This window comes from Ambystoma mexicanum, chromosome 7q, assembly GCF_040938575.1.
Source record: "Ambystoma mexicanum isolate Mex_15411 chromosome 7q, UKY_AmexF1_1, whole genome shotgun sequence".
NCBI classification, from domain to species: domain Eukaryota; kingdom Metazoa; phylum Chordata; class Amphibia; order Caudata; family Ambystomatidae; genus Ambystoma; species Ambystoma mexicanum.
The window spans coordinates 16370571-16396359 of NC_090941.1; the positions used below are offsets into that span (position 1 = coordinate 16370571).

A 25789-nucleotide genomic window follows, 5' to 3' on the forward strand; every position below is an offset into this window, starting at 1 on the left:
GAGACACAGGGCATGAGCGGGGGTGGGGGGAACAGATGAGACACAGGGCATGAGCGGGGGTGGGGGCTAAGGGGAGAGACACACGGGGCATGAGCAGGGGTGGGGGGAGGGAGAGAGACACACGGGGCATGAGCGGGGGGTGGGGGGAGGGGAGAGACACACGGGGCATGAGCAGGGGGTGGGGGGAAGGGGAGAGAGACACGGGGCACAAGCGAGGGGTGGGGGGGAGAGACACACGGAGCATGAGCGGGCTGTGGGGGGAAGGGGAGAGACACACGGGGCATGAGCAGGGGGTGGGGGGAAGGGGAGAGACACACGGGGCATGAGCGGGGGGAGGGGGGAATAGGAGACAGACAAAAACACAGACATAAGTTTGTGTGCAGGCGCAGATCCCGCTCCTCGGCCCTCTGCTGGCCACCGTGTGCCGATGGCGTGAGCGGGGGCTGGAGGAACAGGGGAGACACAGAGCATGAGCGGGGGTGGGGCAGAATAGGGCAGACACGGGGCATGAGCGGGGGTTGGGGGAACAGGAGAGAGACACGGGCATGAGCGGGGTTGGGGGACTTACTGTGCAGGCGGCAGATACCGCTGCTGCTGACCTGACAAAGCCTAAAGCCTCTCATGCGAGAAAGAAAGATGGCGGGCGTCTCTGAAGCCACGACGCACTGCACGCTTTCACCGCATCCAATGAGAGAGCACGTCAGATGTCCGCGGACATCACGCAACTGACTTGCCCAATCCCTGTCCTGTCCGCGGAGCGAACAGGAAAGTGTGTCCGTGAAGCGAACACAGATATCACTATTTTTTTTTTACCTACTTTTTGGTCATTTTAAAAAAAACTACTGGACGGATTTTAACCAAATTTGCAAAAGCACGCTTTCGGGACCAAGCCACTGCTCCTTGTCTAAATTTGGTGAAAATCCGTCCAGCGGTTTGGGCTGTAGGCGCAAGCAAAAATGTTTTCCCATTCAGTCTATGGGAAAAAAAAAAGTTTTGGGACCCCCCCCTATAACTTTGCCCCCCCCCGGACGAATCCTCACCAAACTTTGCAGAGTGGCCCATATACTTTTTTTGCAAAGTTTGGTGAGGATTCGTCCAGGGGGAGCGAAGTTATAAGCCGCCCAAAAAGTGCTCTTCCTATGGAAACAGCAACTTAACCATAACTACATGGCCACTACCGTGGCCATGTAATATGCCTTGTTTATCATCTGCATAATTCAGATTAACAGAGAACAATTGGAAATATAGATGAAACTAATCTAGTGTAAAATGAGGCAAATATATGAATAGATTAAAAAATGATGCATAAGGAAAATTAATGTTTGTTATTTGTGCTGCTTCACAATGGGAAGCATCGGGGTATGAAAAGAACAAGTGTTTTGTCATAGTTGACAGGATTAGAAAGAAATTAGTGTTTTAACTTATTATGCTGCCTTTCTATCTACGAATTTGCGATGGCCCTGATAAAAGAATAGTACATTAGGCATGCCTCTGACTGCGGGTAAATGAGGAATGGAAGAATGGAAATGTGTAATGAAAAAGCACTATCTATCAGAGGGCACATCCATTTCATCGCTTCCATTTTCATCATGCGATTAAATGTTCAAGGCTTATTATTATATTTTTTTTTAGGACAAAAAGATACAGTTTGCCTACCTACAAGGTGTTCACAGTTTTTTTCCTCTCACCTTCATTTTGGTTGTCATAGAAACGAGCTTTGCTCCTTATTGTCTGGTAGGGTTGGATCTGTTTTTTTTCTCTGCGATAAATGACTCATCATTAGGAATTTGTGTTGTGAACATTATGTAGTAATATTTCATAATAAGAAAAAAGATAACGCTTTTTTTTTTTACATGTGGCAACCCCCAGGTCTGTCTTCACATACGTCATTTAAACACATTTGAGAATATAGTCCTTTACGGTGCTGCTGTTCTTGAATGTCGTGACCTTGTTATTTTGAGTCCTGAGAAATCAATGTGTTTTTTAACCCATGACTTATTATTCCGCTATTAATTCTCAGTGCTAATGGAAAGCAAACATTTACAATTATAGATGTAGAGTCATGGTTCAAATCATACAAATATTGGTTTAAAACAGTTTGAATCATTCAAATGTCATAAAGCGGATGTGTTGATGGATGAACCAAGTCTTACAATGCTTAATTCGCCGAATTTGAGGTTTGAAACTATGTCTACCACAGGTACCAAGTGAAGTAATCAGGTATCTAATCACGTGGCATGAGTTAGGGGCAACTCTGAGCACCAGAAAAGCTGGCCCGCTATGGCCCTCAGCTCTGTGCTGTGAGTTACCTGGAAGAGGACAGGGTAGGGATCCACAGAGTTCTCCGCTCAGTTTCTGTGAACCCTGCTGCTCAATTAACCTTTGACTCTGTACATCCTGAACCCAAGACGGCTTCTTCGCTTCTACCCTTTAAACTGGTTCCACACCATTTTTATTAGGACTGCAACAACACCCCTTTGGCTTTTCAGAGCAACAACAACCCTTTGCCTATCGGAGCGACAAATGTATGGTGAGGCATGCACAGATCACAACTGCTGGTGGTCACCGCGGCAGAGCCCGGCACCATAAAGAATTCTTCCGATGAAGTTTCCCAAACTCTTCCCGAAACCAGCATTAACTTGCATGAGACTAATCACTTCTTTGACAAAGAAGAGCCACTGAGAGGAACAAAAAGGCCACCCCTGAACATGTTAAGCCTCAGTGACTAAACTGTATGCAACTCTTGTATAAGCTTTAAGCGCCCAGTTTCCTGAGGGTTAGGTGCGTGGTACAAATAAAGAAACTAATCTAAACTAAACTAAACACACTTGAAAGGTGGCCAAGATGACCTGCTTGGAATGAATAGCCAATCAAAACGTCTCCAAGAAAGTCTGAAAGGTGATAACCAATGGTAAACATTGTTGTTGAAATATAAGCCCTCAAATTACTAAGAAAAAAAGTCTCAGCCACACAGTTTTGTCTGTCAGTTGAGAGAGGGGCAGGGGGAGCAGAAAGGGTAGGGTAAGAGGGGGGGGGAAGAAAGAAAGATGCAGGCAAGAGAGAATGGAAGCCCCATGAAAGGGAACAATGCTTGCCTCAGTGGGCTGGTCTGTGCAGGTTTTACCGCCTCATCCACATGCAGGAGTTGAGATGTCAGACGATGTGGAGCAAAATAAGCCACTAGAGAAAGATCAAAACCTCCCAAGGGCCTGTGACCCCTGCCAAACCATGTGAACTTGAGAGACTTGCGTGGGGATTTCAAACGTGAAACTTCACACTAGAGAATTGTACAAGAAATAAAAACCCAACCAGAGGAGAAGGGAGACTTGCGGCTGACTGAAAGAGTGAATTGTGTGCTATATCCCTTTTGTCAAAGTGGGAGAGAACGCAATATATCTCTGGGAGGGCCTGCCACGGGGGGTGGGTCAAAAGACAACTCATGGACAGAATGCCAAGTTCACAGTGATTTATTTTACAACCTAAGTACGACAAGGGATTAGCATGGATTGAACATTGAGGTATTGGAGAATCAAAAGAAAACTTTGGGCAAATCCATCCTGTTAGAATACCTTGCCATAGTCCATAGTTACTGTCCTCTCCCCCTACCGATCCGCCAGCCAGGATGTTGCCCCTTTTTGCAGAATGTTCCAACACCTCTGGCCTGCTAGGTCTTTGGATCATGGGCCTGTCTGCCAAACCTTTTGTGATCTTGAATAAGATCAGTTTGGGGCTGGGAACAGGCCAGCTTCGCTGCATGGGTGCTTTTAACAGACTCTGTCAAAGTCTTCACCAGCATATAGGTGGTAGACATTCCACCAGGCTTTTGCCCCTGCTCTCTGGCACCCTCTTATGTTCCTGGTCTATCTCTCCATCCGCCATTCCCTCTGCTGACTTTCTCTCATGTCTTTCCTCCCCAATGACTCTCAATGCTCTGCACCTCTCCCCCTCGTTTTCTATATTTCTTGCACTACAAATACTTTTATCTTCCTCCAGTGCCTACTTGTTAGGTAGTATCTCTTTCCTCCAGTTTGGGTAAATTAACTCCTCCTTCTCTTCTTCTTCTCTGTCCTTTGTGCTATCCTCTTCCTGACTTGTGTGGTATGTCTCCACTGGTTCACCTCTTCAGCTCTCTGGTCTTCACTAGCCTTGACTTTAATACTCCACATCTCTTTTAATACCCCGTTCTTCCGATTCTCTTGTCGCCTTCTACATCAATTTCCTCTCCATCAATTCTACTTCCTGAACTTCTTGAACTTCATCAAACCCTCCAATATCCTTGTGTGTGGAAATGCACAATCTGTAACACTCCAAGCTTCCAAATGTTAAATCCGCATTTCACCCTGTAAACTGGGTACTATAGCACTAAGATTGTGTTTAAACTAACAAAGAAGTGTGTTGTGCATTTCTCATTAAGCACTCAAGGATCAAAGAAAGTCCATACAGGGCATATGTTTAGCAGCTCCTCTTTAATTGAATTTTAGGCAGTCCAAAACAATTTCCCTATGGCTCATAAAGTGCATAAAGTAACTGAAATGTGTCCAGGATAGTTGTGCACTCAAGTATGGGTCCCACAGGAAAATTGAAATTGTTCAATGTAAACATACTTTTAGTTCTAGTTAGGGCTAGACCCAAGTCCCTCCTGGCATATTGGAAAAACACATCTGTATGTGGAGGTAGGTGCTCAGTGTCCAAAATTAAAAATTAAAAGTTCCCCAAGAAAGTCTCTCACAACATTGCTATTTCAGTCTGTAGCAAAGTCTCATTCTCTGTTAATCTCCTTAGCATATGCAGGGTGTCCTCTTCCTAGGTCTTAGGTCAGTACTGGAGCTTGATGGTTGTAGTTGGGGGTTACAATGGAGTTGGCTTTAAACTAAGGACCTGAAGCCATTAATAGACAGTTGGCCACACTAAACACTTTATAGGGTCCTCCTTATGATACTTTCTACCTGCCTAACCTGGGTTCCTGTCTTTGCAGCCTACCAACCCAAACTCTCTCTTCTGCTCTATGTCCTGCAACAAGCTCATACCTGGGGGGCTATATCTCACTGCTTATTTTTTCTTGATTTAGCTTTGTTCTTCACCTTAATGCTTTGTTTTTGACTTCATCCTCAACCTGCTGTAGGTTTTGTGAGAAACCTGAGAGTATCCTCACACCTACTCCTCTTGGATCCTCTTTTTAGGTGACCAGGAAAAGGTGATCGTTTTTGGATCCTGACCTTGGGGGTGGAGAAGTGAAGAAGGATCACCTGGGTGGAGGGTCCTTGGGAATTGGGTACAGGATATCCGCAGGTGAGACATGGTATCCCCCTTTTCTGGTGAGAACCAACTGTACCCTCCCTCTGCCTTTATAGTCTGTTGTAAATTATCTTCCCCCATTTTCCCTCATTCAGACCAATATAGTACTGGGACGAGGAAGAGGCCACTAAGAGTAATGCACACTGACATGACATTTCACCACTCTGATATTGAGACGAGGAGAAGGCGGCCTGAGTACTGGTGTGAGGGTCAGGCATGTCCCAATAATTATGGTCAGGTAATGATAGTTAAGCACTCACACCTGCAGCCTGTTAAATGGTTGCAGCTTGATAAATGGAAAGAGAGGCAGCAGAAAAAGAGACAGAGGTGCAGGAAAGCACGGCAACCCAAGGTGGAGCAGGCAGATTATGGTCCGGTGAAAAGGTTGCCGACTGCAGAGCAGCCAGAGATGCTGAGGCCAGAGCAAGCCGCAAGAGAGTCTGGAGCTGAGTGGAGCTCATTTTCGTGTGTTCCCATTTGGGAGTGGGGAACACTGAGACGCTGCTAACTGCTGCATGGAGATCCAGAGAGAGAGAGAGCATTGCTTGCAAAATCTCCCGAGAATGAGAGAGGAGCAAGTGAGGACCCGAGAGCGAAACCAGAGCACCGAAGGAGCGGCCGCATACTGGTGAATGACAGGGAAGGTTCACTCAGGCCGGGGCACTCCAGGGGCATGGTGTGGGTCATGGAGAATGCCAGTCAAGGGTAAATAGATGCGGAAAATGTCTGGACACTGAAAAGTGAACTTTTGAATACCAAAAAAGTTGCCAAGCATATAATATGTTTTGAATGCTGATAAATGAGTCGGAAGACCAAATACGCACTATTGGATACCGAACAAGTTGAGCAACATGTAATAAGTCTTAAATGATGAACTGAGGAAAAGATATGAGAATAGCGCACAAATGAAATGAAAATTAATGTGCATTTGCAAATGAGAGGAATTTAAAGAGACAGTGGGCCTCATTATAAGATCGGCGGAATGGGTTAACGGGTTCCGCAAATGGGTGCCTACCCGTTAACTCCATTCCGCATGATTACAAGCTCCCCTCGCCGGACCCGGTAAGGTCCCGCGAGGGGAAGAGGGAGCAAACCACAGGCCGCTCGTAATCGGCCCGTTGTTTGCACCCTCTCCCATTCCCATTGAGCCCTATGGGGGCTCAGATGGGAATGGGGAAGGTCCGGGCCCGGGTTCCCAGAGGGAGGAATTACCGGGCCCTCCATACTCGGAATGGCCCGGTAATTCCCCATTCTGGGAACCCGGTAAAGGAGCCTGGTTTGGCGGCAGCCATGGAGCTAATAGCTCCATGGCAGCCGCCAAACTCTTAATAAGGCCCAGTATTTGCATACCAAGTGAAAAGAGCAAAAAGCCAAAATACTATTGGATAGTGTCGAAGCAAGGTGGTAACCAGGAGAAAGACCATGAAGGAAAGTGTGTGAGAGTCACATGTTTTTAAAGGCAGAAAGCCGTTAAAGTGAACCAGAAGAACAAGTGAACTTATAGCAATGATGCATGAAGTAAACCTGTGTTGTCAAGGAAGTCCTATGAGAAAAAATGAACTGAGGTAAAGTGCTAAGGGTTATATTTTTCTTGACCCGTAATGGATGGACCGTTTGGTCTGACAACTGCACCTAAACCGAGGAACCCTGCCTTGGAGTAAATCAAGGGAAGACAAGAGGCTGAGGCTGGTCGGCCTGAAGTTGTTCAAGTGATAAGAAAGAAAAGGCAAGCTACACGATTTCATTGACTGTGAATTTGAAGCCGGAAGATTTGTGTTGAATTTGGACAAGGGAACCCCAAGGCTATTTTATCGGAACTGTCTTGAACTTGAGGAAGGGGGCCAAGATCAAACTTGGAGCTGAAAGATGGTCAGAACTTTAGTTTGAACACTGTTTCTTTGGTTGCTGACATCCCTACACATTGTTTAGCTTTAGTTTTGAGGGCAAGTATAGGTTTTGGACACAGACATGCTTCTAAGTTGAACTGACTTACTCAGACTATCCTTAGTTTACTAAGGTAGGGAAATCCCACCTTAGTATGAGACAAGCGAGGCCTTACACCATCCTGACATTTGTGTTAATAAAGATCTTTTGTTTGAACTTTGAATCTGTTGTCTCTGTCCTGCTTCATGATACCTTCACAATTTCCACTTGCATCTTGTCTGTCGCCTACTCCACATTCTGTTCCACTACTGTCCAACTTCCTTTCGTACTCCTCTCTCCTACAATTTGTTATTCTCTGCTTGATCTCCCCACTGTGATCACCCTTCTCCTTCATAGTTTGTTGACTTTTCACAAGCTTTCCTGTAGCCACCTCCTCCTTATGCACCTCCATAGTTCTGGTTGGCTTTGTAGCCCCCTGTTCAATGTTTCTTTTACCACGACCTGCTGACCTTTTCTCACCAACTCCTCCTTAGCTTCTCTCACCTACTACTCAGCTTCACTCACAACTTCCAATGTTTCCTCTCCACATCCTCCTTAAAGTTCTCTCCCCAGAGCTAGCATCACAATAGCGCTTTCTCTGGCATTCTGTGGTTTTTACCACAGCATATTGTTTCTCTATCTATCCTCCAACTCCTGGTCTCGCTTTCCCTAGTCTCCTTTGTATTTCCCATCCATAACCCCCCCATCTGTGTCCCTCTCTGTCTCTCTCTATGTCTCACTTGTTCTCTTGCTTTCTTTGTTTATCCTCAACCACTTAGATCTTTCTCTTATTCTCAATCCTCTTGAATCTTCCCCTTGCAAGCATCTTTTTCATTTTTCACCCCAACCTTCCTGGTCTGTGTGTCCATAGCCTCTTGTGACTTTATCTATCTAGTCTCCTGGGGCCTTCTCGCCCCAGCACCCTCGGTCTCCCTCTCCCCAGCTTCCAGGGTATTTCTCCCTCCAGCCTCCTGGCTCTTTCTCCCTCCAACACCCTGTGTCCTTCTCTTCACAGCTGCCTGGACCTTCCTCTCCACAGCCCCCTGTGTCTTCCTCTCCTCAGCCCCTTGGTCTTCCTCTGCTCAGCCCCTTGGGTATTCCTCTGACCAACCCTCTGGCTCTTTCTCTCCCCAGATCCCTGTATCTCTTTTCACCAGGCCCCCAGGTCTCTCCTCCAATCTTCTAACTCCTCTGCCTTCCATGTCATTCTCTATCCAACCTCAAGGAGCTGTCCTTTGGCCTCCTGTCTTGCACTTCAGCTCTTTTTGCACTCTTTGCCAGCTTTCTCGCAATGAGCTCATTCGCCGGACCCCCATATCTTCTGTGTATAGCCCTTTCCTTTTTAGGACCCTGCTCTCAAGCATCTCTCTGGTGTAAGGGAACTCTGTATTGGCTCCCTGTGCAATTGGATTGGAGATGAGTTGATGGGCCTCAGCCTTCGGAATGGCTTACAGTTTCTTATGGGGGTACATGGCTTTCGTTTGTAACTTCATTGGTGCTCCTCTTGCTGCTTACCAAACTGTGCCCTTGCCCTTGGTGAAGTCCCCCTTAGCTCTATATATTTTAGATGTGTGTGTGTCTGGGACATTTTGAGATGACTGGTTCACTGTTTTAGCTGGATGTATGGGTTTGGGCTCTACGCTTTAGCCTGTGGTGATATGATTTCCTCACCCACACAAGGACAGCGAAGTAAGGAGGCACTTCCAACAATGTAGGACTGGCCCACATTGATTTTCTTAAAGTGACAGGAGCTTCTAAGGTAGCAATCTGATGAATCCCTGCCTCCCGCATATGGCATGGTGGGTGTACCTAGGGGGTCCTACTCATGTCTTTCTAAGGCCCATAATCTCCTGGCTTTGCATGCACCCCGTCTGACTAGCGACCCACCAGCTACCAATAAATTAAGGCAGGTTACTTTGTCACAGCATTATAACATAGAGACAGGGTTTATTCTCCTAAAGAAGTGGGGTGGCCATTGCACACTTGAGAGAAACAAGCAGTGTGCCTGAAGCTATATACTGGAAGTTCGAACGATAGATTACACTGAGGAACTGAGAAATACTGATATCCCTATTAGACGGGAAAAGCCTAATGTACGGTAATTGATCCATTCTCTATACACTGTGTATAGAGTCATCACAGAACAGAACACATTGCATTGGAGAATTCCTTAGAACCTGTGGGTGTTTTTCCCCGATTTTTCCCAATAGCCATTCTGGCAAAATGTCAATGTTGTTTTTCTTTTGTTTACCTACACTGTGGGCCTCATTACACGGTAGGAGGTAACCATGGCGCAATTAGCGCTATGGCTACCCCCTACCGCCTTCTGGGTCCGGGTAGCCGGTATGGGGACTTACCGGGTCATTCAGACCCTTGAGGACCCGGTAAGTCCCCATGCCAATTGCCATTCTCCATTCCCATTCGAGCCCCCATAAGGGTCAATGGGAATGGGGAAAGAGCTAATAACGGTACTGCTATTAGCGGTACCATTATTTGCTCTGAAGACCCTCAGTGGGTCCCTTCCTTAACGTGTGGTCTGACCACACGTTAAGGACGGGACCCGCTGAGGGACCTCATAGGAGGGTGGTAGGGGCCGGTAATCCCCTACCGCCTACCGTGTAATGAGGCCCTGTGTATTATGTTCTGTTGGAAACCACAGGTTTTCAATCAGGTTAAATCCATCTGAACCTCAAAAAAGATGTAATATCAGAATACATGTGCATATAATTAAATAAAATTAACACACAACAAAATGAAAGCTAAATAATCAAATGAAAAAAGAAAAAGCTGCAAAAATGTGTAGGCATATTGAACCAACCAATAGTCTTATCTCTTTGAGCTGCTCGAATCGAGTTTGAATCTTTCTAATCATGTTCATTGCTTATACAATGTCAGATCTCATATAAGCTGGTTTGCCTACATCTGCAGTGATGTCCCCTTTAAGACTGGAGTCTTGACATGCTCCCAATAAAAGAAGCCTCCTGCTGGCACATGCGGGGCTACAGTGGCGCACTCCATGAATGGTGTATCTGTGTCCGGCTCATTATTTTAGGTAATGCCATGTGCCCAAGGCACGTTTCCTGTGCAATCTGTGTGATCACGGATTTACTATTGTCTTGGATCCGTGTGATCAAGCCACCCCATGTGCCCATCTGATCATGCTGGCAACCACCCGCTGTGTGACCACGGCAATGGTATTGCAAGCCTGTGTGATCATGGTGCACATCATAACAACAACCATTTCAAAAGTGTTTTAAGCATAAAACATTGATTGTTTGTCCACTTCTTACCGAAATTCCCATAACCAATGGCATAGGTTTTAACTTGTAGTGTCACGTTTTAATGTGACATATTTCTATCATCTTAAGAATATTTCACATTCAGTAAATCAAGTTTATTGTCGCTTCTAATGTACACTAAGCCACTCTGTTCCAAATCTCCAAGAGTTGCTCTGTCGCAGAAATGAGTCTTAGGTGCAAGATGCAATTGCACATATTTGGCACACGTACAGCTTGGAGATGGGCATCTTTAAGAAAGCCCAAACCTCTGTAAACTTGCTGCAGAGAAAACATTCAGAAGAGTGGGATTTGAGATATGGTAGTTCAACCTTGCACCAGCCACAATCTCAAATTGCTAAAACAAGGTGTTTCACAGATTCTTTGGGCATGCTGGCCATGCTTTGTAACATGTTTATGAGAATCCACGAAGCAGTGTTTAGCAAGTCAATTCACCATGAAACCTATTAATACTTAAAGTGATGTATTACAAAGGTAGGATTAACAGATGTTTGTAAAATGCATAAACTTTACGATCAGAGCCTACATATTGTCAGCAAAAACAAACAAAAAGAAATAAGAGGCGCATTACTGAACGAGCTGTTTTAATGCTGCTAACGCTTGCAACTAGAGATTACTTCCTGAGGTAAAACAATAACAACTCCAGATGAAGTAATACTGACTGGTCATACATCAATTCAACTTGGTAACTGGTGGTGGTAAATGCCTTACCAGTATTAATCCCCATTGCAGTAAAACAAAAATACAAAAAATGTGGTAATTGCCATTGAATGTAAAATCAGGTCTTCAGGTAGTCTTGCAGGGGTCTCCACCAAAACCGCAGCTTGAATGATGGCCAGTTGTGATTACCAAGCACTTTGGTGGTAAAATAGAAGTGTTTTGTGCTGGCTCCGAAATGTACATCTGTTAGTTTTTTTGGTATCTTTGCAGCAGTAAATATTTGCCACATTGGAATTTGTTTGTTGAAATGATTTGGGAAGAAGTTGATGAACGTCTGTGTTTTATTAGTCCCACTAGTAATAATTACTGCATATGTTTTTATTTCATTAGCAGAATATTTAATATTAAATGTGTTACTGCTTTGCATACAATCCCTTTCTTTTTGTCAATTCACCTTGCTTATGTTATTTAAAGGTGTTCAAGGACTTACCCGAAAAACAAAGGGAAATTGAAGTCTTATTGCAAAACTTTGTCCAATTTCAACAACAGTTACATTATCTGGCACCGTGGGCATCGTCCGTCAAGGATCAACTGGAGTTTTTCAATCAAGTGGGAAAACCTGGAGAACTCGATATTAAGGTAAAGCTCAAAGGGGTTTGTTTTTATTGTTTATTGTTTTTATTGTTCCAATGATGTATCTAGGTAAATAATTCTACAATCTGGAATGCAAAAAAACAAGTGTTTATACCACAGACATATTTTGTGTAGTATATTCTACAATGTCAGGCATTGCTACACAATTCCATTAATACAATGAGAGGTGCACTAATCTTTCAAATTTGGTAGAAAGTCTGCTGCTTGATTTCAACAATGTTGTATAGTCAAATGCATGTGCACTGAGTGCATATTCCCTTTTTATGTTTTAATACAATGCTATACACATTGAATTTAAAATCCAACTTCACAAGAAATTGCTGACATTGTTTGCCAGTTCATAGGCAGAGCGATGAGTTAACTAAGCAACATAATATACATTTTGACCGGGAATTACCCATCCTAGATGTGTATTTTAGTGCATTATTGTTATAGAAAGTTCATGGAAAACTACAAAAAAGTCTTCATTTTATATTGTGGCAACTCGCCCTTAGTGTCACATGCACCTAAGCATTTACTTGAAGCGAACATTGATGGGGAGCTGATAAACCATGTTTGATTTTTTTAAAATAATTGATCATAATTAAAATAATTCAAATGCACAAGTAGTCGAGGCTTGGTTAAAGCATTTGTCTGGTGCACAGAGGCAAAGCCCAATTAGCATTGGACACACTCCCATGATGGTATGGTTTTCCCTCTCAGCTTCTACAAGGTTGAGGATCCTGACAGATATTCTTCCCCAATCACCAGGACCTCTGGGTCGTACTGCCAGGTTTCTTTAAAGGACATGTAGCGGGTCAGAAGAAGGAGTCGGACACTTTAAGTACATTTTAATGGTTATTTTATTTAAAATATAAGAAAGAGGTGTGGGATATATTGACCCTACTTAGTTGTGCTTTACCACATCACCAAGCTGCATTTGCGTACAACACAGCAAAATGGCTGCACTTGGTCCTGTGCGCACCAGTATCTCAAAACTAAGTTTTTAACAACCAAAAAGGTGGCTGCATCATCCTGCCACCCACATTTCAGGCGGGGTGGAACAGGGGACACACTGCAGGAGCGTAACAATGTGTTCTGAGACATACATATGGAATGAAGTGAAGGCAGCACTGCATTGCTGCAAAAGCCAGAAATTCCCCCTCAAAAGGAAACCTTTTTCATCTTTTCAAAATGCTGTGTTATGCTATTTCCATCTGTGCATTCTGAAACCACTGTGATGGGAACGGCCCTGCCAGGCCCAGGACAATTCATTGTGCCTCTGAAAAACCAGGCATTTTCCTGAATCCTGAATGAAAGGCCCAGTCAAAGTAGCTTGGAAAGAAATCAACAAGGATCTTTATTTTTACTAACATGGCAACGCACGATCATGTTCTTTACAATATAGCAAACATCACTGTCTTCAAAAGAACTTTAACTATCTGAGTCGGGTCAGTTTCATATACCAGTGTTCAGATAAAACTCATGCATTCAAAGAAAAATGACTTTAGCTGCAAGGAAATTGTGGAAATCTGAGTGAGCTGCCCAAAACAGAAATGTCAGCTTGCACCACGTGTGAAAATAGGCTGCTTACAAAATAAGGAAAAACGAATGCCTGAGTTTTAAAACAGTACACTGGTAAATAAAAGTTTTACTTGTCTTTAGAAATATAAAAGGGTTTGTGACTGGGGAGAATATTTCACATGTGTTATTTGATGTAACAGGCTTATTTAATTCTGGATTTAAGATCAAAAGTAAAAAATGTTAAACCCAGCGTGACTTGAGTTACAAAGTTGTAAAACAGGCTTTCTGCCAAAAGGGCTATCTCTCCCAGCAGATCCTGCCAACCCACTGATAATTATAGGGTGGAACAGACTTTCGTCTCTGTTGGAACCCAGGACAATGCAGTTCTCAGGGAAGGAAGCTGGAGGTGTGAAAGACCCTTAAACTTAAATCAGGCTGAAGGAACCCCCACATCCTGCTTTGAAGGAAATGCCAGTTGGTGTCAGCTGGAAAGAAAAAAAATGACAGACAGTGACTCTCATTTGTTCTAAAGACTATTCCATAAGGCAACTTTAAAGACTTTTAACTCAGCAACCAAAATGGGTAACAATGTAGAATGTTCACAGTGTAAAAGTACATTTATGGCCTTTAGTTTAAAACTTGGTAGAATGTAGTGACACCAAGGGGACAAAAATGGTGATATATGTGTAATTACAAGAAAAACATCCATATTGCAAATGTAAAATATTGTACATTTCTTCCTTATGACAATCCTCACTCATATGTAAAGTTGTAGAATTAGGAGAAATGTAAATCCCAGTGAAAAGTGTGAAAAACTGGTAGAAGAGCAAAACCAGACCTCACGGAATGGGGGTTTGGATTGAAATGTGAGGAAAAAATATGTAACCTGTGTATATGATTTACTAAAAGGTTGAAATTGTGTAAATATGTGTTTATGGAAAACGAGATTTTAGTTCCAGTAACTCTGGGAGGTTTCTGGACATTGTAAATATCACCCCATGAAAATGACATAATTTTTCTGAGATCAAACCAGCAAAGAGCTACACAGAGACTTCTACCCTTGCCCAATCCTATTGTTAGAGGCGTGTGTAGTAAAGCCTGCCGCTGTCATATACTGTGATGATGTCAACTGGCGTTATAAATAAAAGCACCTGACAACACACAGCCACTGATTCCTGAATTCCTATGCCGGCATCCTGTTCCTGTCTGTTCCTGTCTTCATCTTGCATGAATCCATCTAAACTCCATATCCCAACCACAAGGCCAAGCATTGCTGATCCTGCATCAGCTGGGCCTCAATTCTAAAATAATCCCAATAACCAAAGGAAACACTGTGTTGTTTTGGGAAGCATACTGAATTAACCTGGTTGCTGCTCACTAAATGCATGCCTGCTGCCAACCTGCTATCCAGCTGATCTATAGTATCCAGTAACCAGAATTACCAGTCCAGAAGAACTATCCTTTGGTATCCAGTCCCTGCCCTGCTGATCCGGTCCCACTGATTTTGTCCAGCTGTCCTTTGTTAGACCAGATCCATGTGCTGACAAGAACCGCTGACTGTCCAAAATCCCAAAACTAAAGGTGGACTGTGAGTATGAATAGGAACCATAGAAATTCATTGTATAGTTTGCCTTGCGTTGTTCCATCCCAATCTCTAAGTCATCCTATACTTATCCTGATAACTTGTAATATTGTCAAAATCATTCTTGCCACCCTGTCTTTGATTCATTTTGCTAGCACCACATCTTTAATAATTTTGTCTTGTAAAATCCTAAACTATTAATCCTGTTTGGAGTGATTGTACTCAGTCCACCAGTGCGGGCGCGGAGGTGCTAGGCTTGAACTTGCGAGTAAACCCCAGAGCTTACTGTGTTACTGTGTCTCAATCTGGTAGCCTAGCCTGAATGCCCTAGTGTAGAGTAAAACTGTCCTTGTCAAAATTGATTTCTTTTCCTTTTTCACGCCTTCATTTTCTCAAAAAACACACCTCACTAGATCTTGCAGAACTCACTCAATTTACCAGCTAGAGACCCCATTTCACTTTCATATTGTACCTAGGATCGATAGCTACGCCCCAACACAAAAGACGCATCACACAATATTTCACCTGTTTTTATTAAAAACCGTTTTGGTAAATTCAGGCAGCAATGGCAAATATTTGCACATTTTTTGTGTCATATTGATTATAAACTGTTTTCAATCATCCATGTAATTTCGAATTGTATGCTTTTGCTCAATCCATTGCTTGTGATTGCTAGTATCTTTCCAGTGTTGCTCCAGTAAAGAATAGTTTTTGTTTCAAGATTTTTATACACATTCATTGTTTTATTCAGCCATTCCCGAGTGTCATTTTAACATTGCAAGGGTTTCAAATCCGTCTTTCACTCTCATTTGAGGAGGGAAAGTTAGATTTGAATTCCATTTCCAGATTCATAGTCCTAACTGCCTGTAATGATTGTTTGTGGGTTCAGGGAATTTTGCAGGGGGAAATCCTAACTTGAGTACTGTCTTTCTTAAAATCAAAAAGTGTTTCTATTCCCTGGTGTTTTCTATCTGTGTTGCTAAAGGGTTGAATTAGGTGCATTGCCTCCATTCCTATTGTTCTTATCACCCCATTGGTGATTGCTGCCCCATATTAAAAATTGTATGATTCTTTTAATTTTCAAATGAATAAATAAATATTATATTTGATCAACCTGCCTGTCACGGTCCATGGTGACCCGGGGTATTTGAAAAGGGGGTGTGATATGAGTGGTGTATCATCTCAATATTGAATCTAATGTATACTATAAGCCTTTCAATTGCATGCTGCATTCTGGGCCGAGACTAAGGTGTGTGTCGCCTGATTGAAATCCTGAACAAAGGCCTATCTTTCCCTATCGCTAAAGGGATTACCCGCCTATCTAAACAACTAAAACTGCTTGTCTGTCCTAAAGAAGTCCAAAATAAATGTCCTTGGTCCAAACCTAACTCTACCTGATGCCACCGCTAATCTGAAGAACTCAAAGTAGATCCAACTAATGTCCCTCTTCTGCTGGTCTTTTATGGTGTCTTCATATTCATTTTATAGAAATGTCTCTCCTTTAAACATATGTTTCTTAAGATAATCTTCTTGGATATTCTCTTGATATCTACACTATCAGCTTTTGCAGCTTTTCTAAAACGTTCCTGGACCTTGTACTCTCATTAGTGATAAGCGTATGACAGCTTTCCTTGAGACACTCTCTCCCGTTCTTGTCTTTCGTCATATATCTCTCACAGTCTTTAAATTCTACCTCTCCTTGGTTTGGTATAACGTTAGCCAATTTTAGTCCCCCCTCTCGTGGTTTCTCTATATTGGAATAGTACTACTCTTATACTGTTTACTTGACAGTCTTACCTTAGAAAAGTTATTACACGTATTTGTGGCATGCTCTTTGATCGCTTCCACTCTGTACTCATGGGGAATTTCCTCTTCTTCCTAGGGTATTGGTTTCCAGTCACTTTACTTCCAGGTAAACCCTTCAAGGGTTATTTTTTACGTTCTTTACAGGTTTCTTACAACTCGAGTTAGTCTGGATTATTGTTCATATATTGTCGTTATTACTGGACCTAGTTTCTCCACTCATATACTGTTGCCCCAACAGCCTCCTGCTTCTCCGTTCTTCCCGGCACCTTTGTGTATGCAGGGGAACCTTGCAGGGCTCAGCACTTGCTAGGGTAATGGACTTTGTTGTCTGCCTTCTAGGTCTTTTGTTTCGCTGGCATTCTATATTCAGCTTCACTGCAGGCTGCTGCAACCTACGGATGCTTGCGATAGGGTGCTGCTACCGCTCCTGGTTACAATGGTGTCAGCATTGTTATCCAGACGTCTCGCTCACAACGATACAGTTGTAGTCACGCCGCCACCTTTCAAGGTGTTCCTCTTCTCAGTCTGCCAATGGCTTCTCTGCTCAAGGACTCACTGACCATCAAGCATCTCACTTTGGCATTCTTCGGCTCTCTGAAAGTTGCAGACTCTATGGCCTGCTTTCACTCCGCTTCTCCAAGTCACACTTACATCAGGGGGGCTTCCCCTGTGCACCATACACTCTCTCTCCTCGTAATCCAGTTGTCCCAGTCGAATCCACATCTCTGATTAAAGAGACATCTTCTTTTCCTTTTGATGACTAGTTCCCTTCATCATTGCCTTCAGCCAAATGTAAGGAGGACACATTATTTTTCATTGCAGGCTGTCCCATATATGCTGATGTGCAGCTTGGTCTTGGCAGTTCCTTGTGGGAACGAGAGTTCTTGTCCCCTAAGGGGAGCCACTCCCTGTAAGTTTCCACTTGCCCAGACCCCTAGGGAGGGTCTTTGTCAGAGTGGGCTCACCTCCCTAACCTCAAAGGGGGATTCGCCCCTTGGGGAAAAGGGACAAATACCCTTGATTCATCACAGATCATACAGAATGTAAGGCATAACCACTCCTCACATCGAGTGCTGTTACAGGCTTTTCTGTAATGTAGCCTAAATAACTTTTTAGAGTAAAGCGTATATCCCAAAGAACACCACACATATAGAACTCTTGTGACTTTGAGTATTATAAATGATATTGCACACTAACTGAACTGTACAGTATCATGTTTTTGATAGATCACTGTACACATTAATACAATGCGAGGCATGTTTAACTTATATGATTATATAAATTATTTGCAGAAGAATCAGGATGTCAAATCTTTTTTGGGGAAAATCAGGTTTTATTGACATTTGGGTTATAACAACACATAATAACAATCCTACAACACTTACCCCAAATACAGAGCCCCCCACCCCTCAGCGAGGTAGAGCTTTACCAAAAGTCAGATGCATTTTAAAACCTGCAACATGTCTGCTAGACACACTTTCCCCTCCAAAAGCTTTCATTGTGCAGCCCCCCCTTCAGGCATTTCCTAGCCTCATCAGGCCAGCCGTCCATACTTCTCAAAAAACGGGAGCCACATTCCCTCAATACTACACCTGGATTCATCTATGAGGTTTGTTAGATATTCCATGTCGTAGATTGCATGGACTTTGGTGATCCACTCCTTTTACCCTTGCATTTGTGAACTTTTCCACCTCTGGGCCAAGCAACACCTCGCCGCCACTAACATAACATGCAGCATGTGGTCTTGCACCCCTTCAGACTCACCCTCTGCATTCACACCAAAAAGAATCAGCCATGGGGAGAAGTCTCTCTGGATGGATCCCATCCATTCCCTTTATCCATGACAGAACATCTTCCCAATATGTCTGCATCTTCGAGCATTTCCACCACATGTGTACGTAATTCCTCTTCTCAGTGTGACACTTCCAGCAATGAGGGTCATATTCCTCCCTTATTCGGGCTACCCTCACTGGGGGGTAGTGCCACCTGTGCAGTAGTTTCAGGGCATGGTGCCTGTATTGAAGTCAGGTGGTTGAGTGATTGGCCTGTCTACACATACAGGCCCACCTCGTGTCATCGATATCCCCACCCAGATCTTGAGCCCACTTCACGCTTGCGGTGGGGGGGCTCCCTCGGGGTCGCAAACAAGAACAGTTTGTAGAGTCTAGATATCAATTCCTTCGACCCCTTCTGTGAAATCAAGAACTTTTCGAAGTCTGTTAGCCCCCTCCTGAGGTTCTCCCCCCATTTTTCTCAGTCATGGCCTCCTTCAGTTGCAGGTAGTGAAAAGGTGACAGTTTGTTCAGGCCCAGGGCCTCCTCCAGTCCCTGTAGAGATATAAAGGGACCCCCAGCCATAGCTGTCCCAGCCTGCTAAGCCCAGACGTGTACCAGGGTTGGAACTCAAGTGGCTCTTCAATCCCATCCCTGTGTGGGGTGGGCAGATGCAACTTAAAGGGGATGGCCATGTTGTAAGCCATCTTTTGTCACCACCTTGCTTCCAGATGGACAAAAGTACCTCCAGCACAGGGTGCTGCAGGACTCTCCTCGGGATATGTGTTTTGGGGAACCACAACCATTCGTCCAGCATGACCGGGGGGGCAGCACCTCATTGACCATTGTAACCCATTGCTTTCCTTTCCCTGGTGTAAAATGGTCCACCAAAACCCTCAGCTGGGATGCTCTATAATACATCTCCAGGTTGGGAAGTCCCACTCCCCCCTCCTCTTTTGGTCTTATCAGCGTCTCGGAAGAGATCCTATGTTTCTTCCCCACCCAGAGACAGCTCAGCAGCATTTGTCTCACCTCTAGTAAGAATGACCTGGGTACTAACGTTGGTAACATCATCTTTATAGAGTTCAGACGCACCATCCAAGAAAATCCCATTCCTGCCCACCTCTCAATGTCCCGCTTCACTGCTGACCAGAGGGGGAAAAAATTACTGGCAAAGAGATCTCTTGGGCATTGCATCACCTGAATCCCCAAATAGCGAAACATATCCCTCTGTACCTTGAAAGGGAGCCCTGTCACAAATCTCCCCTCAATGTCTGATAGTCCCCCTGCTATGAACACCACATATTTTTCCAGGTTGACCTTGAAGCCTGACAGATTCCCGTAATGCTCCAGACTTCGTAACATGTGTGATATCGACTGGGATGGCTTGGTAACATAAAGTAGTGTGTCATCTGTGAACAGGTTTATCTAGCAGTGTGTCCCCCTAACCTGACACCACAAATCTCCCTGTTTTCCCAGACTGATGCTGCCCATGGTTCCATCACTAACACATATATTAGCGGTGATAGGGGGCATCCCTGTCATGTACCCCTCCCTAATGGGAAGGACACTTTCCCATTTACCATGACTCTCGTCAAAGGATTTGAGCATATAGCCGATAGCCAGCCCAACCATCTCTGACCCATTCCCAGTGACAAGAAGACCTCCCCCATGAAAGCCCAACTTACCCCGTTGAAAGCCTTTTCAGCATCTAAAGATAACAGGAGCACTCCCTCCTCCAACACTACCCCTGAACCCAGCACATGAAGAGTTTTGTGCATGCTGTCCGCTCCTTGTTATTCAACACAAATCCCACCTGGTCCGGGTGGATCCTGGCGAAGACCTTGGCGTCCACATTTAAGAGGGAGATGGGCCTGTATGAGCCATAGTCTGCAGGGTTCTTCCCAGGCTTCGGTATCACCGCTATCAGGGCCTAAATAAACGTTGGTGGTATTGTGTCCTGCCCCTTATCCAATTAAACAGCTTGGCCATAGGTTTCGCCAATGAGGACTGGTACTTCTTATAGAAATCGTCCATAAAGCCTTCTGCCCCCAGGGTCTTCACTGTCTTTAACCTTTTGTTAGCTTCCACCACCTCCTCCCCCTCCGAGGCCTCTCGCTCCACTTCTGCAACCTTGGGGAGGTTTTGCCCAGCTAGATAACTACGCATATCATCCACCCACTCCTCTTTCTGCTAAGTGCACAGCTCCTTGTAAAAACTTACAAAGAATTCTGTTACCTCAGCCCCACCTTTGGGCATCCTCCCGCCCCTATCTTCGACACCTTCTACCCTCCTTTCCGTCCTACAGCCTCTCACCCTATGCGCCAGTAGGGTCCCCACCGTATCCCCCCTTTTGTAGTCGGGTGTATCTCATCTTCTTAACCACCTCTCTGTGGTGTGCAGTGCCTGTCTCTTGCCTCTCATTTACCCCAGAAGGGCCTCCCTGTCTACATCATTTTGGTTGAGTTGCACCCGCATAGCCCTCAGTTCCTCAAAAAGGTTCCCCTCAATCAGTGACCTTGTGCTTTTCCTGTGGGATCCCTCTGCAATGTGCCGGCCCCGGAAAGTGGCCTTCGCTGCCTCCCACACCATCATCATGTCATGCTCCCCATTGTCATTGGTCTCGAAATAGGCCTCTATTTCCTTCCTCAGGAACTCCCTGACTACTTGTTCCTTCAGCAGGGTGTCATTGCATCGCCACCTATAGTTCCTCTGGGCCTTTGGTAACCACCAATCCATTACAACAAGCTTGTGGTCTGACCATGTGATGGCCTCCAGCCTCGGTGCCCCAACCTCCCCTTCGACTTCCCTTGATATCAACAAGAGGTTAATTCTCGTGTATGATCGATGCGGGGGGAGAAGAATGTATAACGCCCCAGGCCAGCCATGATCTACGCCACACTTCAACCCAGTAATACTCCTGCAGGAGGTCTCTCATGGCCAGGTTGTCCTTCACAGCTCCTCTCGTCCCTGCCCCCTTTGCTGACCACCAATCCAAATGAGGGTCCGATATCAAATTAAAGTCCCCCCAGGATCATGGATCCCTCCACCCACCCATCCATTACCCTGAACACCTGGCGTAGAAACTTTATCTGGCCCACGATGGGCGCCTACAGGGTGGCCAATGTGATCCGCTTCCCTTGCATGTGCCCTTTATTCCTGGGAACCTCCCTCCAAAACCCCTCTTGGTCTCAATGTCCACAAGATGGAACGACTTGCCCAAGAGTATACCAACACCTTCTTTGTTAGAGGATTTATGAGAGGCCCAGAAGTTACTGCCTATCTCTTTCCCATCTCCCATCCCTCCCCCGTCCCCTTGATTGAGGCATCCATCTCCATCCCCCAGTGTAAACGGACATGGTCAACGAACCACAAGGGACTTGTCCCCTACTCCGGGGGTCCTAATTAACAGGTCTGTCCCCACCATTTACTCAGGTTAATCCAGAGTACCTAATGAGCCTCATTAGCTGCAAGCTGAGGCCACAGAGCCCCTCATATGACTCCTTGCAACGCATTGTACATTGGGGCTAACAAATCTATCATCCAAAAGATTAAAATCCTTCAAAACAATGCTTAAATAGCAGCCCTTGGCATGCCCAAAAGTTCACATATCTCAGTGATAAGGCGCCAAAACAACTGGCTCTCTACCCTTAATAAAATTCAATTAAAAACAGCCTCTCTGACACACAAGGTATTGAACAACGCTGCCCCCAGTTATCTCACAAACAGATTTCACAGAAGAATGTCCACTAGACCCACAAGACTTATTAATGCCAACTGCATCCCCATCTCTAGATTCAAGCTATCTAAGGTTGGCGAAAACAGCTTCCACGTCAAAGCTGCCCAACTGTGTAATTCCTTACCACACCACATTAGAGAAGACCAATCCTATCCTAAGTTCAGACTAAGTTACATCAACTGGCTTAAAATGAACATCATCTAATGTCCGCATATACATAGCCCCTAGCCCTGATGACACTCTTGCACCTGTGCACCTCTTCTTGTATATTTGCCTGTACGCCTCCGTATCCTAGTTGTATGAACTATATGCCTCTGTACGTTGTGTAGACTGTACATACCTGTTTATGTATATCCCACTGCACTTTCTTTTCTCTTTTTGTGATCCTCAATTTCACTTCTTTTGACTGCTCTGCCAATTCTGTAACCTGTTAACCAAGCTTTGCATTACCTGTGACTGCTGTGCCCTGATACCCCCAGGTCTGGTGCACATTATAAATTAATAAACTAAACTAAACTAAACTAAACTTGCCCCCCCCCGCCACACACCAACAACATTTGGAACATTGTGTCAGTTCAGTTCTAACAGATGAAACCATGCGTGCAGTGCACTACAAGCCCTCAGCAAAGCAGCGAGAACAAAAAGCAAACCTGCCAACAGTGGCAACTTTCTTGGTCGTCTTCAACTCTCCTGGCCCACAAGTGGCCCGATGACTGCACATGATAATGGGTGTGAGTAGCACCAGTTTGATGCATCCCTGCTTCACTTCAAATGTTCTCTGACCTCACTGGGTTGGGGGTGTATTCAGCTTCTGGAATTCCAGGATCTTTTCGCTCTGCTCTTTCCCCAGGACGATTCAGGCCTCTGGGCTCCTGAGCAGGAGCTCACCTCCCTGCCTTGCTCCATGGAGGGGCCCTCCCGACTACCAACCAGGTCCTCCGTGATCCTCTGAATGGCCTCCTCGGCCACTTGCTCCTCCCCCGCTTGGTGAACTCTGTCTATTGTGACCCCCTCTCTGGCCTCTGCTTCGAGGGCTGTCTTTATTATGTCCTGTATCTTGTGCTCCAAGCTGAGCAGGGTTTCGCCCTCTGCCTCCAGCAGACCAAAGAAGCAGAGGTTGTTTCTCCTCTCCCGATTCTCAATAATGTCCACATTGAGACACAGCTCCACTTCTTGACGTTGCATTTCCATAAAGCGAGCCTCCATCTGTGTTTCTAGGAGTCCGATGGACACCTGGTTAGCCTCGACCCCATCCATCCTGTCTTCCAACATGGTCACTTTAGCCGTGAGGTCTTCCAGTCGTGCCCCCATATCTGATCTCATCCCCCTGATTTCTTCGAGAATATCTGGATATCTACTTTTATAGCACCCAGCTACGCAGGAGCCACATGGGCACTCCTGGGCTCTATCACTGTGTCTTCGGCTTGGTATTGAAATGTCTCCAAGGCCTTCTTCCAGCTCATGGAGTATCCCCTCGCCGCCCCACCTTCGTCCACCGAGTATCTTGCAGTGCAGCTCTGCTGGCCTCGGGGCGTTCCCCCCAATGTTCCCCCTAATGTTGGAGTTTATAGTCTCAAGTGGCCGGGTCTTCTATGCTGGAGGGCAGGGGGTTGTCAATGTAGCTGTGGGTACCTCCCCACCTGCACCTCCAGCTGCACCAAGGGTGCACCCTTCCTGATTCCCTGCCCCCAGTCAGGAAAGATGTGCCCCCCTCCCCTGGGCCACCGAAGGAGGCATTTTCATCACAGTGTGGGCGCCACCAAGGCCTTGTGCTCACCTCCCCTCGAAGAGTCTGCTTATGTGACCCCTTCCTCCGTGTGGGCCGGTCTCCCATTGCTACGGGGCTGGAGCCTTCCTCCCGTGTGTTCCCCAAGCCGTCCACTACAGGTTCCAGTGTATTATGCAGCCCCTACCCAATCCGTTAGGCCTCTGTAGCTGGGCTCTTTCCTCACTGTCTGATGTGGTCTCGTGCAGAAGGGATGTGACCTAGCAGTTCGGGCTGGACTTCCCCTTTTGGGGTGGGGCCAAGCCTGATTTGCATATGGTCTTTCCCCTTCTGTAATGGCTTGGCAGGCGAAGAACGATGGTCTGGAGGGTTGCCCCGAGCAATGCCAGTGGTTAAGATTCAGTCTAAACCTTCCAGCCATCACCTCTTTGTTTTTGCTTTGTCACCCCGAGTGGGACGGGTATGCCCAGACGTGGGTCCCGTGCCTGCTGGGCCTAGAGACCCAAGCTACTCCTCACTGATGAGCCCCAACAAGGGTGAAACATGTTTGGGGATGCTTGTGGTCTCGTGCAGAAGGGATGTGACCTAGCAGTTCGGGCTGGACTTCCCCTTTTGGGGTGGGGCCAAGCCTGATTTGCATATGGTCTTTCCCCTTCTGTAATGGCTTGGCAGGCGAAGAACGATGGTCTGGAGGGTTGCCCCGAGCAATGCCAGTGGTTAAGATTCAGTCTAAACCTTCCAGCCATCACCTCTTTGTTTTTGCTTTGTCACCCCGAGTGGGACGGGTATGCCCAGACGTGGGTCCCGTGCCTGCTGGGCCTAGAGACCCAAGCTACTCCTCACTGATGAGCCCCAACAAGGGTGAAACATGTTTGGGGATGCTTGTGGTCTCGTGCAGAAGGGATGTGACCTAGCAGTTCGGGCTGGACTTCCCCTTTTGGGGTGGGGCCAAGCCTGATTTGCATATGGTCTTTCCCCTTCTGTAATGGCTTGGCAGGCGAAGAACGATGGTCTGGAGGGTTGCCCCGAGCAATGCCAGTGGTTAAGATTCAGTCTAAACCTTCCAGCCATCACCTCTTTGTTTTTGCTTTGTCACCCCGAGTGGGACGGGTATGCCCAGACGTGGGTCCCGTGCCTGCTGGGCCTAGAGACCCAAGCTACTCCTCACTGATGAGCCCCAACAAGGGTGAAACATGTGTGGGGATGCTTGTGGTCTCGTGCAGAAGGGATGTGACCTAGCAGTTCGGGCTGGACTTCCCCTTTTGGGGTGGGGCCAAGCCTGATTTGCATATGGTCTTTCCCCTTCTGTAATGGCTTGGCAGGCGAAGAACGATGGTCTGGAGGGTTGCCCCGAGCAATGCCAGTGGTTAAGATTCAGTCTAAACCTTCCAGCCATCACCTCTTTGTTTTTGCTTTGATATTACTGTTGCCATGTGTTCTTCCATGGAGCCTGTCTGTGGACCACTTTTGAGAGGGCAGTGTCCCCACCAGGCAGACCACACTCCAGTATGTGTGTCACGGAGGGGTGAGCCCCCTAGTCCAGGCACCGCCTAACAGGCACACTGCGTGTTGTTCTCCCCCAGCTAAGCACCACTGAGGGCCCGGAACATAGTGGATCACTTGCTACCTTCCCCTGACTCTGGCCGCACCCTTCAGTCTAGGGCCTGATCACAACTTTGGCGGTAACCCTTAAATCCGGCAGTAGCGCTATTACCGCCGGATTTAAGGGTCTGCCAAATCAGGACTTTGGCGGATTTCGCCCCAGCTCTGAGCTGGGGGGAAATCTGCCGAAAATTTGCGCTATTACTGCCGACGGGAAATCCGCCAGCGGTA

General features: G+C 45.9%; 1 protein-coding gene across 9 annotated transcripts in view; it reads left to right on the forward strand.

The window, feature by feature from the left end:
- Positions 1 to 25789, forward strand: part of DMD (dystrophin) — a 7616828-nt gene that overhangs the window by 4359709 nt on the left and 3231330 nt on the right. For all 9 annotated transcript variants that reach the window (XM_069639082.1, XM_069639084.1, XM_069639079.1 and 6 more), the window contains one exon: positions 11649 to 11813. In XM_069639082.1, the coding sequence (XP_069495183.1) occupies positions 11649 to 11813 (165 nt within the window). The remainder of the gene's footprint in view (positions 1 to 11648; positions 11814 to 25789) is intronic.